Here is a 20,322-nt window from a genome sequence, read left to right as displayed (position 1 = left end):
ATGCATTCCTCATTGTGTTTTACGTTTCATGTAATTGTGTAATATGTATTCATCACTGTGTTTAATGTGTTGGACAATTTGTTGTTATTTTATCATTATATTTATGTATTATTATTACACAACCGTATTATTAGCATTTAAAAAAACACAATAATGATTTTAAAGACACAATGACAAACAGAAAGACACAATGACAAACACAATGACGTTCTTTTTGTTTTAATTTTTATATAACAAAGTATACTCATATTAAAGATAAAAAAACGCTTATTATTACGGTGATTTTGTTTTAAAAACTAATATCATATAAAAAAGTTATAGATGTTTTAAAATAATGGGGGAATTGACATGTGACTTGCATGTAGAGAGAGAAAATATGTATTGTTACTTTTATACCATTTTTCCTTTGGTCCTCACTTGGCACATGTCAATCAATTATGGTTTCTCACACTTCTCATTTTTGTTGGCTTTTGTAGAATAACTCAACCCACATAATAAGTACTATATAAATACACTAGCTTTTCAACCCATGTATTACACGAGATCTGTCAAATGATAAAAATAAATAAGGGCTGATATTTGAAAAAGGGAACAAAATTACGGTAAAAGGAAATGAAATATATATATATATATATATATATATATATAGAATTATGTTCATTTCAGAAGTTTCTTATTGTGAGAAGTGCGAGAAGTCATTCTAACCCATCATATAATTTCCTTTTGATTTTATGTTTAATTAATTAGTATGGCATATTAGTAAAATTTTCATGATTTATTTTTGGTAACTAATAAATAAGTTAGGAGTTTCAAACATAATTTTCTTTTTATCATTTTTTATATTATATTGATTGTTAATTTTTTATTATTTCAAAATTCTTTTCACAAATTCAGTTTTTTATATTAAAACAACTCATTCCTAATAATTATCCCTAAACATTAAAAATACACACTATATGTCAATGCTAATAGCATATCCTATACACATAATACAACACATCCTAAACATTAAAAATACATACTACACATCAATCTTAACAATATATCCTACACATCATATAGCATATCCTACACATCATAAAGCATATCATATACATTAAGCAACACATCTTACACGTCATACAGCATGTCCTACACATAAACTTATTTACATCTTATTTACAGTTTGTCAGCAAACAAATCTACATCTTTTTTATTTTATTTTTAATTTCAAGATTTGTATATAAATTATACATACACACTTCAAAATTCCACATACACAATACATAAATGAACAAACACACGATAAAATAATTACACATACACAATTTAAAGTATCACCTACACAGTACATATATGAACCTATACATTACTTAAATGAACCTACACGTGATAAAAGATACACATACATACTTCAAAAATACAACATATAAAGTACATATATGAACTTACAAAGTACATAAATGAGCCTACACACGATAAAAATTAGAACTACACTATTCGAAATACCACCTACACGGTACACATACGAACTTACATATTACATAAATGAACCTACAAGATAAAAATTACACTTAGACAATTCAAAATACCACAAATACAATATATGTATGAACCTACATGTAACATTTGTTAATTTTCAAACCCGAAACCCAACCCGTTGTAGTTTTTGATGTGATTAGAAACCTTTTTAATCAATGAAATGTTGGATGTCTATATTTTAATCATGTTATTAGTCATTGATATTAAAGTTATATCATATTTACTATGCTAACATATTCGCAAGTTTTGGTGAATCAAAAATTTTTACCTCACATCGTTATTTATACTGTGTTACGTATTTAAAGCGTTTGGAAACTCGTATAGCCTAACTCGATATTTGGAGTTCCTAATAAGTTATATATATGCATTTTCCCTATACATAGTAAGTTATAACTCATAGGTGTGTTTCCTTCATTTTATAACACGATAAATTGTTACATGGATCTTTAAACATGTAACTAGCCTAAGTACTATATCTAATTAATTATTGTAGCAAATTTTCCTTCCCATATGTTAAAAATACAATATAATCCAACCCAAAACACCCCCAAAACCGTTCACCCCACCCCCTTTCCCCTTCTCCAAGTTTTACAACTTTTTACAAAAACAAACTTTCCCTAATTAGCCCCTCCAAATCTTGTTATTTATAGGAGACTATCATCCCCTCTAATTCTCTTGCACCATTATTATTCTTCTTTGAAATTCAAAGAAGAATTTATCTTCTCCCTCCCTCCCTCTCTCTCTCTCTCTCATCTCCATCTTCTACATTTTTATTATTGTTACTATTTTATCAAAAATTAAGGTAATCAAGTTGTTGTGTAACACTAGTTGTACTATCTTTAAGGTTTCTTTTATTCTTGTCTATCGTCTTCATTTAAGTGGTGTAAAAGCCATCACATATTCACGTCAAGGATCCCACATAATCTATACACCATGGTGTGTGTTGTGGAGGAGACAAAGAACTAAAGGTTGGAAGATAATCTCTAATGGTCACACCTTAACAAAGTTCTTACATTCCTTGTAACTTTATGTTTTAATTTGATTTTCTCTTATAACATAACCATAAGGGTTTAATGATGCATATTCTTTATATGATGTATTCATCACCCCATCAATGGCTTATAATTTATTTCCATCAAAGACCATTTCAAAATGTAAAGAACATTGCTAATTGTAATGATTCAGAATTGACATAATTCTTAGACAACAAAGGTTGAGCCATAACTTTCTCATAACAAATTGAAATGGTGTAAGACTAGCCTATGACTAAATTCATTGAGTTTTGGTTCTAATGATATTTTATTCGAACTTTAATTCATTTTTATGACTCAATAGTGGTCAAACTAAAATTAGTGCGCAGATATGTACCCTTTTAGAAGAATGGTTGTTTTAGCCAATCTCGGGTCCGAATCTGCCCAAACTTTCTAAATGAAAGTTGTTCCTAACACATTGATTTAGTTGACTGGAGTTTTTATAATTTTTGGGAATTTTTTTATATTTTTTATAATTTATCTATGCTATGACAACAAGCTGTCCAAATTCTGTTTTCATCCTTCTTCTCTTTTCTTTTCTTTTCTTTTCAAGTACAAGTTATCTTATCATCTTATCATTATAATACTTAATTAATTATTCGTTAAACACAAGCTAAAACTAGTCGTATTACTTTTATTTAGGGCTTACACGTTAGAACATTCATACGCTTAACCAAGACCTTAATCTTTCAACCCATCAAATTCAAGGTGAGTTTACATACCCCCTTTTTCCATCTTTTATGTTTTGGGGGTAGCATGTATACCTTATTAACTTTACTCATGTTTTATTTCCTCACCTATTCAAAACACAATTCAATTTATGTCTATGTGTGATTATTGCATGCTTTATGATTATGTTCTATGTGCTTAAGTGTTTTTTTATATTTGGTGGTTGCTATCTCATCCTCATCTATTCTCATCTAGTATGATCATACACTTACCCAAGTACATTGATTTTGAATCAATAGGAACGGGTCCACATCTATTTAGTTGTTTACATTTTCATAAGTGTTGTAATGATCACCATTTACATATGAATTATGATTTACCTATATATATATACAACTAAAACTTATGTATTTTCACCAACATTCGTGTTGACAAGCTCTATTTTTATACATGTTACAGGTTCAAGTATTTGATATATTCAAGATTGAAGATGGTTAGTTGACCTTAAGATATCTATTCAAATTACAAGTTATGATGTATTTACTTATTGTAATTGTGTACTTGTTTAATGCTAATGAAGTTAAATAATTATTGTCACTTTAATTAGTGTCTTTTGAGCTATTGTCCAATCAATACGTTACGCCCTGGCATGTTCCGCCTTTGGTCGGGGTGTGACACTACCTAGTACATAAATGAACCTACACACGAAAAAAATACACATACACAATTTGAAATACCACATACACTAACAAAATAAATAATGCAACTTTTAACATAATCATTTTTAAATTATGAATTTAATTAGTAAATTAATTAATTGTGAACTAATTAATTCCTAAATAATGTAATTTTAACATATTGTTGGTTAGCGTTTCTTTTATGAACATTGAAGAACGTATTAGCTTGTATAAACTAGAAAACATATGGTAAAACTCACGAATTTATTTGGTAATAAAAAGTTTTGATAATATAGGTTATATGATTTTTTTTTCTTTTTTTTGCAGGTTGTAATAACTTCTTGCGAGCTTAAATTATTATAATATTTTATTTGAGAGATGATGTAGTTAAAATTTAGAAATGTAATAATGAAATGTAAGATAAAAATGTGGCTTCTACAAAGCAAAATACCAACATACCCTTTTTGTTTGAAACTCCATTAATTTCCATTAACATGTTAAAACTCATAATTACATTATTACCATTTTGATTGTAGACCATAGATCAATCGTCATCAATGGTTATGATTAACTTCTCGCACTTCTCGCTATAAAATCATTTCTCGCAAGATCCATCCCCTATATATATATATATATATATATATATATATATATATATATATATATATATGGTACAAACGATAAGAAATCTACAATCTCAAATTTATAAATTTGAGAAAATCTCTTTATATACAACATTTGTTGTTTTATCACAAGTTTTCCCATCATCTTCCAATATTAACAATTTTAAACCACTTCTGTTAATTACCATGGATAATGCACCCTATAGTGTCCAGGGAAAAAACTGGATATAAGGGAACAAACCAACCATAGAAAAAGATTGTTCTTGGCTCTTTCATATTTCTAATTGTTTAATTTTCAATCAATATTTTACTTTTAATTATTCAAATATTTTATAACTTAATTGCCAGAATTGTCTTGACTAATGACACAAGGATAACTATGATGAATGAGATGAGAGATTAGAAGATTATGAAAGAAAATTTGTTATTTTATAACCCAATTGCCAAAATGGTTTTGACTCATGGCCCACAGTTAGGATGAATGAGATGCGAAATTAGATCATTAGAAAAAATTAAACTAGAATTGAATTTGAGTTTTATACCTAAGCCTCGTTAATTTAGTTTATTAGAAGAGTAATACAAGATATTATAAACATACTTAATAGACTCATTTAGGTTTGTGAGTCACCTTGAGATCGATAAATGAAGCCTGCTCTTGTTTATTTGATTTTATGCTCGAGCTCCTTTAAGCTTAGCTCACAAACGGTTTAGCCCTTCTATACCCTTAAGTTGAAGATAGAATTGATACACCATTACACATGAATGACAACGGCCCCTACATGCCACACTGCCCGACAATTGCCCCACAAAAGCACCGTGTTCTCTTTCCTCCTAACAAACCACACGACCTCTCTCTCTCTCTCTCTCTCCTCGACCTCTCTGCAACATTGACGTTCCTAGCTCCACGTCAATGTTCTACATATGGTTTAACCATGTGCACTAATGTTGATATCTATACCCCTACATATCTTCATCATTTGTCTATAAAAGCATATAAGGGTCCAAAAAATGTCCATACCGTGTATGACTAAAGTGAGTTCTGTATAAATAATGTCCTGTTTTTTCGATTTTTTTAAGAAAACAAAGGTTAAAACGAACAAGATCAACACCGCAATCGAATGTCAACAATCATAAACGACACTTGACACAGATTCTAAATGCAAACATTGCTACTTAACACTAGGAATGACTGCTCTCTATTAATTTTACCTCTCATTCAACTAGTATTTACAAATTTCAAAAATAAAAAAGAAAAGGAATAAAGTAACAACATTAGCTTAAAGCTTCTAAAAAGTGACAAAACTGATACACCCACCACACTTTGTTCATGTGACCACCACCCTAAGTACTTGTAAAACCTAACAGACATCTTTAATGAGAAAACACTATAGCTAACTGCTAAGCCACTAAAAAAAATGAAATAAAAGATTAAATCAAATCCCAACTATGATACAAGGAAATTTGTTTTCCATCATTTTGTACCTTGAACTAGATCAGGTGAATTCACCTTTGTGGTAATCTTTTGGTCAGTTGGTACTCTTCTGCACGAAACAAAACATATATATCATATAAGTAAAAGGTTTAAATGTTTAATGCAACAATTTCATTTTCCAAAAGACATCAAAAGTATTGAAAATTTGAAGTTGGTCAATCAATTCTAGCTTATAGCATAAAAACTCATATAAAAGAAAATTAAAGGTGAAAATAAAACCAAATTAACATGCTTCCTAACATTTTAGTTTTATCATGAAATGTGTACTGTAAAAGAATATTAAAGATGGATTGAGAGGGAAAAAAAGGTACCTCAATTGATATAAACTATACTATTTAAAGACCTCTTGAATTTCTCATTTGCAACATCGATGGCAAACAGTAATATAGATCACATGCCACTTTCAAGATGCTATCTTTATTGCACCCATTTCATCCATTTTTGAGCTCTTATGCTGCAATATTGACCACATACTCCAAGGGCAAATGAGGAACAAAGAAGCATAACTACACAAGCATGATCTACACAAAATACCTTACTTTTCTTGTGCCTGTTAATGTCATTGAGATCTTCATCTCCCTCATGCTTCCTTTTCTAAAATAATTACAAAATAGCACAATTAATAATGCCAACTATTTTTATTGATATTGAAGAAAATATCGACAAAATTAGGCCTGTAAATGAAGGTTCAGTGAACGAACAAAACATGATGTTTTGTTCATTTAGTTAAACAAACGAATATGAACACATGTCTTGTTCATTCTTTTATGATCGAGAACGTTCGTTTAAGTTTGCTCATTTATGATTGTTAGTTTGTATATTCATTTAAATTTTTAGGTCCATTACATTTTACTCTAGCTTTATGAAATTTAAATATCATCCATTACAATTTAGTTTTGTTTTCATAAATTTAGGCACAAGATTAGTGTCAACATTTACCTTGTATTGGTGTTTGCTCAATTATGTTCGGTTGTGTATGTTTGTGAACTGGGAACGAACATAAACGAACACGCTCACTTCCTTAACAAACAGGCACAAACAAGAAAACTTTGTTCCATTACATGTTCGTGTTAGATCATGTTCTGCTAAAGTTAAACGAAAGAGCATAAGCATGCCTCATTCGTGTTTGTTTACACTTTGCAGGCCTAAAGACAAAATACAAAACTAGAAATACAAGATTAGTAGCTAACCTTCTCATGATGACTGCTTTTATCCTTCTTCTTTTCCTTATCTTTATCTTTACTTTTATCTTTATGTCGATGCTTGTGTTTCTTATGCTCTTTATCTTTGTCCTTATGTTTTTTATGTTTCTTTTCCTTGTCCTTTGATTCACTTTTAGATTTTCCAGCTACAGTCGGAATCCCCTTCTCTGACTAAAAAAGTTGACTTTATATTACCATCTATAACAAACTTGCAAAGTTATGTGTAAACGTATGACACAAGTCAACTGCTTACAGATGGAAGTTCAACAGGAGCGATTTCTCTTAACTGAAAGGCTTGTTTTAGGGTATCAAGGTCAAATGGTTGTATGTGTGTGTTTGTATCACGTTGAAACGATGTGTTTTGAATAAGCTGATCCAGCTGCATTCCTTCACCTTTTCTAATTTCTGAGTCCCCAACAGCATTATGAAGATAATGAGTATCTGAAATTGATAAAGGAAGTGATTTCTTGCAGTAGAAGTCAAGATGAGGCAATAGTTTGTAGTAGCTTATAAGATCAGCAGCACCCGAAAGTTCCCTTGGCCCTATATCATACAAAGAATAGAATAGATACAAATAACTTATTCGCTTAATATAAGATATAAGGAACATCACAATCTTATGAAAGGGAATGGCTTCAAAGTTCAAAACGCACCTTTTCCAAACTTCTTGCTTTCAGGATCCATCAGTCAGTATTTTGAATGGGTATCAACCGTCATCACCTAGAAATCATCATTAATCTTTTTCAATCAGAGATCTCATCTAACATTCTACAAACGCAAAGACTATATTATTGGTATCATGTGTCATCAATTCATCATAAACAAGCGTAAAATTGCTAGACTTGAATGAACCATATGGATATCAGATATGCACAAACAAAAGGCTTATGCATTTGACACTTAAATGGACCATGTGGAGCTACTTAGCAAAGTCCAACGGGCCATGCATAGTAATGTCATGACTCCATGATCTATCAATTAAAGATTTGGTTTTGCAATTCAAAAGGGGTAGCGGAGAAGCTTGTTGCCCGTTTGCCTTCTGTTTCGATGTAAACACTACCTTTTTAATCAATGAAAACAATTTGCACCCAAAAAAAAGGCTAAAGAAACTTGAAATCATGAAAAAGCAATTGCAATCAGCTTATGTGTAAGTTATGGAGACTATGTTCATCAAGCCACAAAAAAACATCAATCTAATCTAATAATGTCAACAACCAATATTTTCAAAACAATAATAATGTAAATCCAGTAAATCTAATACTTATGTGAATGCGGCAATTCCTTAACAATTTAGTTCCAAATTACACGCTATTCTCCATATTCTCGATTGCAATCCATAACCGAACAACAAAGTAAAATCAAATCAATCCAAAATTATGAAGACTAAAATACATAGTGAATGCAGCAATTCCTTAACAATTTAGTTCCTAATTACACACCATCCACCATATTCTCGAATGCAACGGATTACCTGAAAAGCACATTCAAATTCAAATTAATAAAAATTCTCCACCAAACTGCAGTGAAAACAATCCAACTAAAGTTCCTTACTTTATCACAAAACTGAAGTTGATCTCTCCTACAGCCCATTTATTTAACATTCAACGAAACAAAACAGAGCACTTATTTCGTTTCAATTATCTCGTAACGCAAATAAGTTACCTTGAATAGATGCCGTACAGCTCAAACTCGATCAACAAGTAGGCAAAACCGATTGAATTAAGTGCCGAATTGATATCGTTGTTGTTTTCCCCCTTTTGACTGAAATGAACCCTAAATTCCGTTGAATGTTGTTATAAACGAAAATGGACGCTTTGTGTGTGTTATTACGCAGACTAGATTTTTTGTTGGACCTTATTGCCCTTCTCCTTTTTGCTTATCCTTTTATTTTCATTTCATAATAAATAAATAAATAAATGGGTGTTTAGGTCATTTTGCATCTTGCTATGTTGCTGTAGCAGGCAGAGAATTGGTAGGTTTTGTAATATTCAGCCGTTTGTTTGGCAAAGTAGCTAGAGCTTTTTAGATATATTTAGGTATTTGGCAGAATAATTGGAGCTTTTAATAAAACTAATTGGGTGCTAGCGGAGTTCGCGCGCAACCTGACATAAACCGCATAATCAGTGTCAGTACGTGATTCACTTGATATTATTGCACGCATAACCCGAATGCAAATGTGTACTTCGTGCAAAGGCAGTAAGCGTGTAATCGGTGGTGAAAATCAAGAAACAAAGCTAAACTATACAGTAATTTCAAATAGATAATTTTTTAAACCAACCTCTTTTAATCTGAAACATGTTTTGACCTAGCCCCTTTCGACTCAAAACCATACCGACATGAACCGAACTAAGTTAACCCTTTTTACGACTCGTTCCGACCCTAATTTGGTCTTACACATGACCCGAGCTCGTCTGACTCGACTTGTTGCCAATCATAACCGGTAAAGAAGTATATCAATATCATACTCAAATTAAAGAGAATAAAATGCTCTTTTTTATGATGTAATTTGTTTAAAAAAATATGAATGTGTGAAAAAGGTATAGACTTTTAAAGAGTCATGGGGATAGTTAGTTATGAATAAGGATAAAATATTTGACTATTATATAAATTAACAAAAGTTGATGAAATTTCAAGTACCAAACTTTTAAATTCAAATGTAAAAACTTGTAGTTTTTTCTCAAACGCTAGTAGTAGCAGCGTTTAAAAAAAGAGCTTTTTCTCCAAAATTAAAAGTTTCAAGCTCCTTCAACCAAACAAAGCTTTTAATTGAGTATGAGCTTTTTCTTAAAAACTTGAAGCTTAAAGCCTCTAAAAGCTTCTAAAAGCTCCTTGTCAAGCATACCCCACATCTTTGAGGCCGTAAAACAGACACCGGAGGTTGGTCATAAAAGAAACGAGTTCATTTTGAGAACAGATCGTGAACATTGATAACGTGATTGGTCATTAGAGAGAGAAAGATGTTGTGCTTCTTGTGAATTAAAATAGGGCTAAATTCATAAATCTATATTGGGATAGCTGAAAATTTTTTACTATGTAATTTTTTTCTAGTTTGTATGTTAATGATGGCCCTTGTAAAGGTTTATTCCTGATTTTTAATAAAAGTTGCCGTGAAAAAAGAGATAGTTATGTATGTATTACTAAAATAAGTTAGAAAGGTTAAAGCAAATTTACTTTATTTTTATATGTTTAATTACGAGTAGATTTGAATCTAGAAGATTATTATGATGGAAAAATAATAAAAAGCATAGGTTTCTAGCTAGTTAGTTTAGTTGGAACAAAAAATATTATTTAAAGTTATGATTAATATAACTGTTAATTAGAAGGTTTGTGATTTGGTTGATGAGATCTTCGCTACGAATGTTATTGAGGTGTGTTTGAAATTATACTAAAATGAATGAAATATAAAAGTGATGTCTTGAGAGTAAAATAGTTGTGGGTGGATGCTTGTCTCACGTTGAATTGAAAAGGATGAAATCTAATAAGAGTATATAAGTGAGAGACTTAGTTGAATGTTACTTAACGATAAGAAAGAGGTGAGGACCCAAACGCTCATAATTGTGACGTAAGGTCTTTCAATTATGTTGAATTTCACAAACCAAGCGGGCCTTTAATATTAACATGGTTTTAAAATTATTATAAGATTTTTATAAAGTATAAAGCATCTCATAACAAAACATGCATCTTCAACCAAATGGCTAACTAGTTCATTGTTATTTCATGCAGCGTGCATGTCAATAGTTGCATGTCACCGTTGCCTTCTCGAGATGGCTCGACGGGTATATATGTCAATAACTGTCATGTCATTGTTACATACTTGAGGATCGATCTATAATACATAAGGGTTTTAGACAAATATTATTGAACGTGTAGCATTGAATTTACAGACAACTCAACATTTAACAAACAAATTTTGTTCCAAAACTTTCAAAAATTGTCTTCATGTTTATTAAGTAGAATAGAGACGGTCAGGCTAAGTTCTATATCACATAAATAAATAAATATATAGTGATAATGAAGTCGGCAACCTATCTAAAACTCGTGTCAATTGTATTTTTGTAAATACCAGTTCTTCCTTTTGTACAAGATCCAACAATAAAAGTTAGAGGATCTGAAGATGATTATCTAGGTCGCATTGTATGTATGCACGCTTGTGTAGTAATAAGGATTGTGTAGATCTCGGGTGATGTAGAGTAAGCCCGGAGTCAGACCAAGTAACTTGCAAGTTACTTAGTCCTTGGTTCCTTAAGTTTTTTAAAGAATACTGCGCCAGTAAAGCATAAAAAGTGTGATGGGTAAAATAGTGACAATGATGGTTGTGGAGATTAACAATTACGTTGTTGCGTTGATGGGATCGAGGCAACATGGTTGAAGAGAAAGGGACCGGTTAGTGGCTACAAAATTTGTGGAGGGGGCAACAACGTTAGGGGCGGGTGTGGAAGCACGTCTCGCAATGTTGGTTAGTAAAAACTCGTATTTAAAAGTAACAAGTTATATGACAGTTTAATAAAAGTTTAAAATCTTAATAATAATAAATCATGCTTTATTGATATAATATAATTGTAAAATAAAAAAGGTGTCAACGCCCACCATGTGTCCATCTTATGGATGAGATCAGTATCATACCGGTATCAATATCGGAAGTACCAATGCCGAATTTGAGAAAAATTGGTACCAAATATATCGGTATCGGTATTCGACAGTTTATCACTTTAGCATTTTATCTTTTATCTTTTTCTTTTGAGAAAATTCTTAAAATAGTTCATTTAAGGAGAGACATTCTCAAAAAGCCCTTCTTTTTTGTAGATTCCATAATTGTCCTTTCAAAACTGTCAGCGGAGATAAATTTTGAACCAAATCCATCTAGGTCGACGAGTTTTGAATGAAATCCATCTTCAGACAACTTTTGAACCAAATCTGTTGGCTCAGACAACTTTCAGATCAAAATCATCAGATCCGACGACTTTTGAAAAAAAATCCGTCTTTTTGAAATCTAATTTTTTTTTGGAATCTGAGGACTTTTAAATTTTGTTTTTTCTTAAAATTCAGTTATTGTAATTAATTTTAGTCACATTTGGTTTTTCTTTTATAACTTTTAAAATATAAAGTTTTATAAAATTTCGAATATAGCATTGAGACGGCTTATTTTTATCTACATGCAGATATAAATATTATTCAAAATCGAGTCGGGTCAAGTTTTCATTGAACGTTTCAGCATAAATTTGATTCGAGTTGATTTTGAGTAAAATTTATATTGACACGTAGTTAAAAATAAGTCAGTCTCAACGGTGTGTTCGAAGTTTTATAAAACTTTATATTTTAAAAGTTATAAAGGAAAAAACTAAATATGAGCAAAATTAAATATAATAATATTATGTTAAAACCTATCTCCGTAGACCACTTTGATCCAGACGGTTTTCGTATCAACCTTAATGGATCCGATGGTTTTCATGTGAACTGACTCGACATGTAACATAATGATGTTATTGAATGTTAAAACTTATTGACACGGTTTCAAAGGTGTCTCCTCCAATTATTTTCATTAAAATTTGAATAGGATGATTTTAGAGTTTGAATATGTTGAGATTCTAATTTTATTTTTCATCATTTTAGGGGAAAAAGGAAAACCGGAGATAAAAAGTTGTAGATCGGTGTATGTTGGCAAGTGAAAGAAAGAGACGAAATCTGCAGCAGCAAAGCATATATATTTTAACTATTTTCTTCACCTTGTTTTCAAAACTATCATTGCAATTGACTCTTTTCGATTTCAGAGAGAGTTTATATATATATATATATAGTAAGCATATCGGGGATCAGATGATTTAAGGATATGTAAACACACCCAGCACTCATGAGCCATTCCGCAGGATAATCTCATCATTATGTGAACAGGTTCATGTTCCTTCGTTTATGTTCGTCAACGACTGGAAAACCATGTTCCATCGTTTGCTCTGGTAAAGATAAACGAACGAACACGAACCTGCCTTGTTCGTGGTTGCTCGGGTAGTTTACAGTTCTGTTGGGCCTTGAAAAGGATTAAAAAATTAATTATATTGTATATAAAAACATTCATTAGGGTTTTTCGATGAGAAAGTCCAAAGGATTTGATCAACTTTTTTACCTTCAAATTTTAACATGTTTGTGTATTCTTTACATATCAATGCATCGTCTGCCATACTTATCAAATTCATTTGTTAAACGTGGCATATGACCTTTATGAAATGTGTTTATTGTTGTTGTTTCGGGTTTAGTGTTATGCTTGCCCTGTTTCTATGGCTTACCCCGGTGTCCTGAACTCGTTGTACGCGGCTGCTGTTTGGATTGCTTCATATGCGCTTGTTGCAGTTATTGGCTTGTTCCAGATCTCCTCTTTTATTGGTACTAGCATTTTTAATCGGTAAACCATTTTAAAGGAGATAGAAAGATCAAGAAATGGTGAAAGAGGTGATCCTTGTTTAGTTGCACATCTATCCTATGATGTTATAGGTGGCCGCTAGGGGTTTAAGCGATGATTATAGGTATGTTATTTTATGATAAAAATAGCTAAATAATATATATTATGTTATATATAAAGTTATAATTAAAATGTATATTAAAATTAGTTATAAATGCATACAGATTAACTAATAAATAATAAGCAAACTGAGCTCACGCTCTAGAAATAGAGCACGGGACAAACCAAGCTCAAGCTGGTATCTAGGTATTTAAACAGGCTCAGCTCGTTTACACCCCTAATGATCAGTGGGGTCGAGCAATGGGTGAAATGGGTAATTTTTATAATATAAAAATGGTTAAGAGGTTTTATGCATTTGAAGTACACTTTGGTTTTCAGACAAATTTTGACTTGTTTAACCAATTTAGCATGTATTCTTTCAACCCATATGACCCACACTCATTTGCCACCTCTCTTTACATTTTTGGTTTTTGATTAAATAAAGTTCTTCTGTTTGTTCAACAGTATGCAGTGTGCTGCACAAATTGAAACTGCATTCAGAATGGTGAAGACCAGATGTTAAGACGTTTTGAGTGATTTTTTTTTTTTTGGTATGACTTGTGTGTAACTACATGTCACACGTCCTGTGTTAACTTTTACGTTTCTAACTATCTTTTGAGGGTTTATTCGATGATTTGGTTCATGTAACTGAAAAATGAATCTATGTAATTGTAGACATGAACCTGTAAGTGTTCATCGCGGCATAATATAAAAAAAGATTACTTTTTTTACCCGTTTTCATTCATCCCCATGATCCATGATTGATATTGCTGGAATTTGACATATCCCATTGTACAAATTTTTAATATCATATATATACCCAATAATAGCTTTTAACTCTTTTAAGAAATTTGCCCTTGTTAATGTTCAAGAGTTTAAAACGGAATCCAATATATCATATACAAAATGTTACTTTAATCAGATTGGGTTGGTTAAAAGTTTTGGCACTGTCCACACCCAAATGTCAATACTCTGGAATTCATGCCAATTTTTAATTACTTGAGAAATAAGGTTGAAGAATTGGCATATAAAACCCTAGAATCCATGGTCCATGTATAATGGAGAATAATCGAGTTAGTTCGCGTGAAAGAGTTTAATGGTGATTGAGAAGGCGTCGATGGCATAACTTACTACCTCGGAGATTAGAGTAAGCAAGCAGTCGTTTTTGAGTTTGAAACATATTGAACTATTCAAACTAAACCAAATCACCTAGCTTTGAGACTAAACGCTCAGGTGTACGGTTTATAAAGTAGGCTTGATTATTTCAGTTCACGTGTTGATTATAGATAAGATGAGAAATTCATAGTTAAGAATGATTTGGGGTAGAAATCTATAATGGGTGACATGAAAAACTTCTACTCAGACAACAACAAATCTACGAACTGGTCATAAGTATTGATTGGTGTGAGGAGCTGGAGGTATAAATGGTTTTAAAGTCTGCCATTTTCCGTTTGTGATGTGGGACAAACCTTATCTAGGACAATTAAAGTATCGAGGGAATCCTTTAGGCAACTCTCACATCTCAAATTGGGATTGTTGGTGCACGTTATCGAGGACCAAAGGTTCATAAGATGGAAAGATTCTAACACCCTAGTCACATCCCTTGGTTGTATATATGAGAAACGTTGAGTTTATAAGAAATATCTCGATTCAAATATCAACAATTCTCTTCATTTTTAAGTCCAATTAGGTGTGAGGTTGTGAGCAATCCTGGTTGTAACACCCAAGTCACATCAGTAGACAAGAGAAACGTTGGATTCATAAATATGTCTTGTTCAAATATCATCGTGTTTTTAGCGCATTGACTCGGATGAGAAAACTTAATGTTTAACCTTGCTTAGATGTGACATGTGAGCAATCATAGGGTAGGTCCCCTCACAGAAAAACTCCGCTCGTGCAATAAAAAACAAACTTGTAAACTTCTAGTGAGCAAATTATAGTGACATGAGGGGCCGGATGTTATAAACGATATTGGAACTTAAAGCTGGTTGTTTATTTCTTTATTTTATTTTTTGAATATAAATTAACTTTATTTATAAGACTCATGAACTCTCTTTTATCACTGTTAGAATTTACAGAACATTTTTGGTCAATATGGCCAACCCGATCATTTGTTGTCTTCAAAACCATAGGTAAAATAACCGGGCCATGAGCAAGACCATTTTTTAGTTTTTGTAAAGAGTTTTAAGTTAGCTTTATATATTGAAGGTGGCATCTAGGGGTGTGCATAGGTTGGTTTGGGGCGGTTTTGAGTCAAACCCATAACTATAACAGATATGTTGATTAATGGCATAACCATAACTGACCCGTTATGGCGGTTTTGGTTAATCGGTTTTGTAAGTTATAGTGAGTGGGTTATGGGACGGTTAACTGTAACCAAAATGTCACACCCCAACCGACGGCGGATTATACGTCGGGGCGTGAACAGTGATGGTTCATAGCATATGACACTAATTAAAGTTATAATATTTATTCATCATATTAAAACATGTCACACATTACAAGTAGTTTCAAGGTAATAACATGACATAAAGATAACATCGTTATTGTTTTATTAGCTTAGGTCCATATCGGTTCTACGTTTTGATTTGTGTGTTTTAACTGTAAGTCTGTCAACTCGTGGTTATACACGAATACCCAGCTTTCGGTTTGATTTGACTACGCATTTTAATTTTTGTGTTGGAATATAAAAGTCATGATATTACATAAATTGTCGAGCTTTAATTCGTTTTTCTTTATTTATATATTCATTTATTATTTTTATTTAAAATTGAAATTTTGAAAAGTCGTGCTATTACATTAATAGTTGAGTTTCAATTCGTGTTCTTTATTTATATATTCATTTGCTATTATGGTTCAAAATTGAAAATTCGAAAAGTCATGGTGATATATGAATAGTCAAGCTTCCATTCGTTTATTTATATATTCATTTACTATTATGATTTTTAATTAAAAATTCGAAAAGTTATGGTGATACACGAACACTCGATTTTCAATTTGATTTCACTACTTATGTTAAGTTTGTATTAAATCCATGGTGGTTCATGAATATTCTTATTTCAAATTTGTTATATTTTCCATATGGTTATTCAAAAATTTATCAGATTATTATTAAAATGCGAAAACTCATTATAGCTCATAGACTTCCAATTTCTATTTCAAATTTTGTTTTATTCGATTTTATTTCTTAATTTAATTTTATGATTTAAATAGATTGATTCCGATTTTAGGAATGTTTCATGTAATGCTCATTTTGGTTGTTAATATGAATTTCATATTTACGTCGTATATCACGCGAATCATTCACGCTTCGTAGTATGTCTTCTCGTTTTCCTAGGCGTTGCACTCGAAACTCAACCCGTAAAAGGACAACCCAAAATTCATCACAACCCACACTAACCACAACAATAAATACAAGCACCAAAACTATGCCTGAATCAATCCAAACCCAATCCAACTCTTGGACACTCAAACCTAACCCAACAAAAAGCATTGCACGGAAATCCACCCTTTGTGTAACACATATAATTCTACCACTCTGCTACCGAAATGTCAAAATGCTCCAAATTATGATAGTTGCGGCCACCTCATCAGTTCTTGCCAAGAACCTATGCTACTCAACACCACCCATTCAATCCCACGACCTGCTAGCCAACCATTTATGCCCGCCCGTTAAGGGTAGTTTTTCATAATAGTATTGGGCCCACAAACTTTAAACAAATTTAATTTTTATTTTTATTTATGTTTATGCTTTTAAAGAACATGATAAAAAGGTAAATTTACATAGGTTTAACGTCAAAAAGTAACCATGTTAAGTTTGAGCCATTAACTTAACGGCGGCGTGTTTGTTTCACAGAATTCGTGGGAATTCAAAAGAATTGAAATTAAAATCCCATGACATGGCATGCTCGTTTCGTTGGAATTGGAATCTTAATTCCATTTTGGTGTGTTCGGTTGTCAAGGAATTGGAATTCAGTTTCTTCAAATTCCTTTAAATAAAGGGATTCTAAATCCTTCCAAAATAAGGAGTATTTCAAGTGAATTCGTTGGGATCTTTTCTCGAGTTTTTTTTAACGAGAACAACGAATAAAATATTTTAGTTCTTTTTACTTTTTTTGTTTTGATTTATATTTTGAGCTATGATTTTTTTTTTATTTTTGACTATTTTTTTGAGGGGTTTTTTATCTTAATAGAAAACCTCTAAAAAAATTCAAAAAAAATTATAAAAAAATGATAACACAAAACATATATATATATATATATATATATATATAAAGGATATAATACACTAATGATTTATCGTATATTACGTACGCAAGTATATTGAACGTAGATAGTAACTATTTACAATCTGATATCGTAACTTAGCATAAGGGTATAATTGTCTTTTAACATCCTTTAAAAATTCAACGCCAACGCCGCACTAAATTTAGAAATGGTTTCTATTATACTCGGTTTCCATAAAACATTTTTGTTGAGTAATTGAGATTCCATAAACCAAAAGCCGCCCTTTAATCGCCGACGCCGGCGCCATTCCGCTCGCTGGCGCCATCAACAAATTGAAATTGGAGCCAATTGATCGGTTAATATTTGAAATCGATTCAATTAATCATCAATTTGAAGCTTCAATCGATCAATTTTGAATTCTGGATGATGGGTTTTTGACATTGAACGTTTAAGATTTAAACGTATTAGCAGAAAGTATTAGCAGAATGTATTAGCAGTAGAACGTATTAGTAGAATGCATTAACAGAAAGTATTAGCAGAATGTATTAGCAGTAGAACGTATTAGCATAAAGTATTAGCAGAACGTATTAGGGTTTGAGGTTTTATTTGCAGGGTAACGAATATTTTTAGGGTTATATAACTCAATTAGTTTGATATCGACCTGCAAATTAGTTTAATACCGATCGACGGTTGAATTATATTGATATGGATGGACGCTCGATAAATCAATTGATGAATTTTTGAAGAATAGAGATTTGGGGGAATTGAAGAATAGATTTGGGGAGTATAATTGGACGTTCTGGACGGAAATACCCTTTTAATAACTGGTGTATCGTGGCGTATAATTGTATTTAAAAATTTAATCGCGTATAATTGTGCGTTCTGGATACTCGCGTGCGTAATGTACGATAGTATATTAGCGTACGTTAGCCGCCCCATATATATATATATATATATATATAACCCGATTTCAATTCATTTGTCAAACGAACACATCAAAAATGGAATTAGATTTCACTTCCTTAAGTCCAATTCCTATTGGAATGTTCAGATTCCAAATCCAAATCCAAATCCTATGAAATTTCAATTCTAATTCCATTTCACTCTGTGAAACGAACGCGCCTTAAGAGAAAAATGTGGTTGGGACTTGAGACTACACCCGTAACTTATAAACCACATGGATAAAATCCATAACTTCGACCAAACAACAAAACCATCTGTGTATATATTCTCACTACCTAAAACAAGAATTCTTCCCACTTAAGAGAAGTGTAAGAGGCTGATTGTAGTATTAATAGTACACACTTAATTTGTAATTTGTGATTTGATGGTCACTACCTAATGAATAAGCATGTCTTCTACCTTAACTAGAAAGAAATAATTTATATATAATACCTACCAAGTAGAAGCTAGGATTGATCATTGCCAAGCTTAACAAGACGAGAATATGCGATCATTGTCTTATCAAGATTTTTAAGTCTTATGAAGAATCATTCTCAAATTGGCTAGAGTCTAGGTCATAAAGACATATATCAACCAATCAGAGTTGGGTCTAAGGCTAGCCAAGACGTTGAAGCTCAAGTGAATTGCTAATTACTATGCATATGGAACTATAAGAACATATACGAATGGGTCTATACATTCGGGAACCATAAGAGCCTAGACAAAAATTGTTTTAACCAAAATGCAGGTGGTTAACAAAACAAATAGCTGAAACATAACATAACATAACATGTTAATGTCTGTATGCTTCTTCTATCTTGGTGACCTCATTTGTAACTACCAACTCCCGGTTTAAGAAACAAGCCTGGTAACATCAAGGTTAATTCATGATTCATCCAATCTTGTTAAACTAATGGATGTAAAGAATAACATCTCTTGATTGTTTACATCATGAGATGTCAGACAACTGAGGTCATCGGCAATAACAATGCTTAAGATTTTAAAATGGGGCGTGCGAACTGAACTTGAGGAAGAATAACCAAATAATCAAATATACATAATATATATTTTGCTATACTTATTATACATAAGACGGTCCATTATACCTATTCTCGCATTTCTCTGCATAAAAACTGGTTCTGTTTTGAACGCGCCCATATATAAATTCATAGTTACATATACAATACCTTAATTAATTTGGAGCATGCAAATTGGATACCACATACTAGAAACACTTGTAAGACAATATCAGATCCCCATAAAAAGAGCTAAAAATCTATTGGTACATTCTTATTCTCCTTTACGGGCAACATCGATCGTTACAACATTACTACGCATGCGATATAAGAAAAGTAAAAAGAGAAAACAATTTCACATAAAGAGCGTCTCCAATTACAGAGAATACCTTACCTATACGCGCAATCATCAGTTCTTTGATTCACTTCTTC

The 20,322-nt window shown here is 31.7% G+C and overlaps 1 protein-coding gene across 3 annotated transcripts; it reads right to left on the bottom strand.

The window, feature by feature from the left end:
- Nucleotides 1-6,388: 6,388 nt before the first annotated feature.
- On the bottom strand, nucleotides 6,389-7,962 carry LOC143613505 (mediator of RNA polymerase II transcription subunit 19a-like). Of its 3 annotated transcripts, none has more exons than XM_077087192.1 (5): nucleotides 7,869-7,962; nucleotides 7,469-7,758; nucleotides 7,204-7,386; nucleotides 6,548-6,607; nucleotides 6,389-6,467 (listed from the first exon to the last, which is right to left on the bottom strand). In XM_077087192.1, exons 1-5 carry the CDS (start codon nucleotides 7,897-7,899, stop codon nucleotides 6,417-6,419), a joined length of 615 nt encoding a protein of 204 aa, XP_076943307.1. In that variant the 5' UTR covers nucleotides 7,900-7,962; the 3' UTR covers nucleotides 6,389-6,416. The 3 variants fall into 3 exon arrangements, with proteins under 3 accessions (XP_076943307.1, XP_076943309.1, XP_076943308.1); XM_077087194.1 differs by having other exon boundaries at nucleotides 6,553-6,607; XM_077087193.1 differs by having other exon boundaries at nucleotides 6,404-6,459.
- Between the last annotated feature and the right edge of the window lie 12,360 nt (nucleotides 7,963-20,322).

The sequence above is a fragment of the Bidens hawaiensis genome, unplaced genomic scaffold, assembly GCF_021521415.1.
Source record: "Bidens hawaiensis isolate Kalapana, Puna unplaced genomic scaffold, B.hawaiensis_p1.1 tig00037602_1, whole genome shotgun sequence".
Taxonomy (NCBI): Eukaryota; Viridiplantae; Streptophyta; class Magnoliopsida; order Asterales; family Asteraceae; genus Bidens; species Bidens hawaiensis.
Note: the sequence above shows the minus strand (reverse complement) of the source record. Positions and strands in the feature narration are given on the sequence as shown.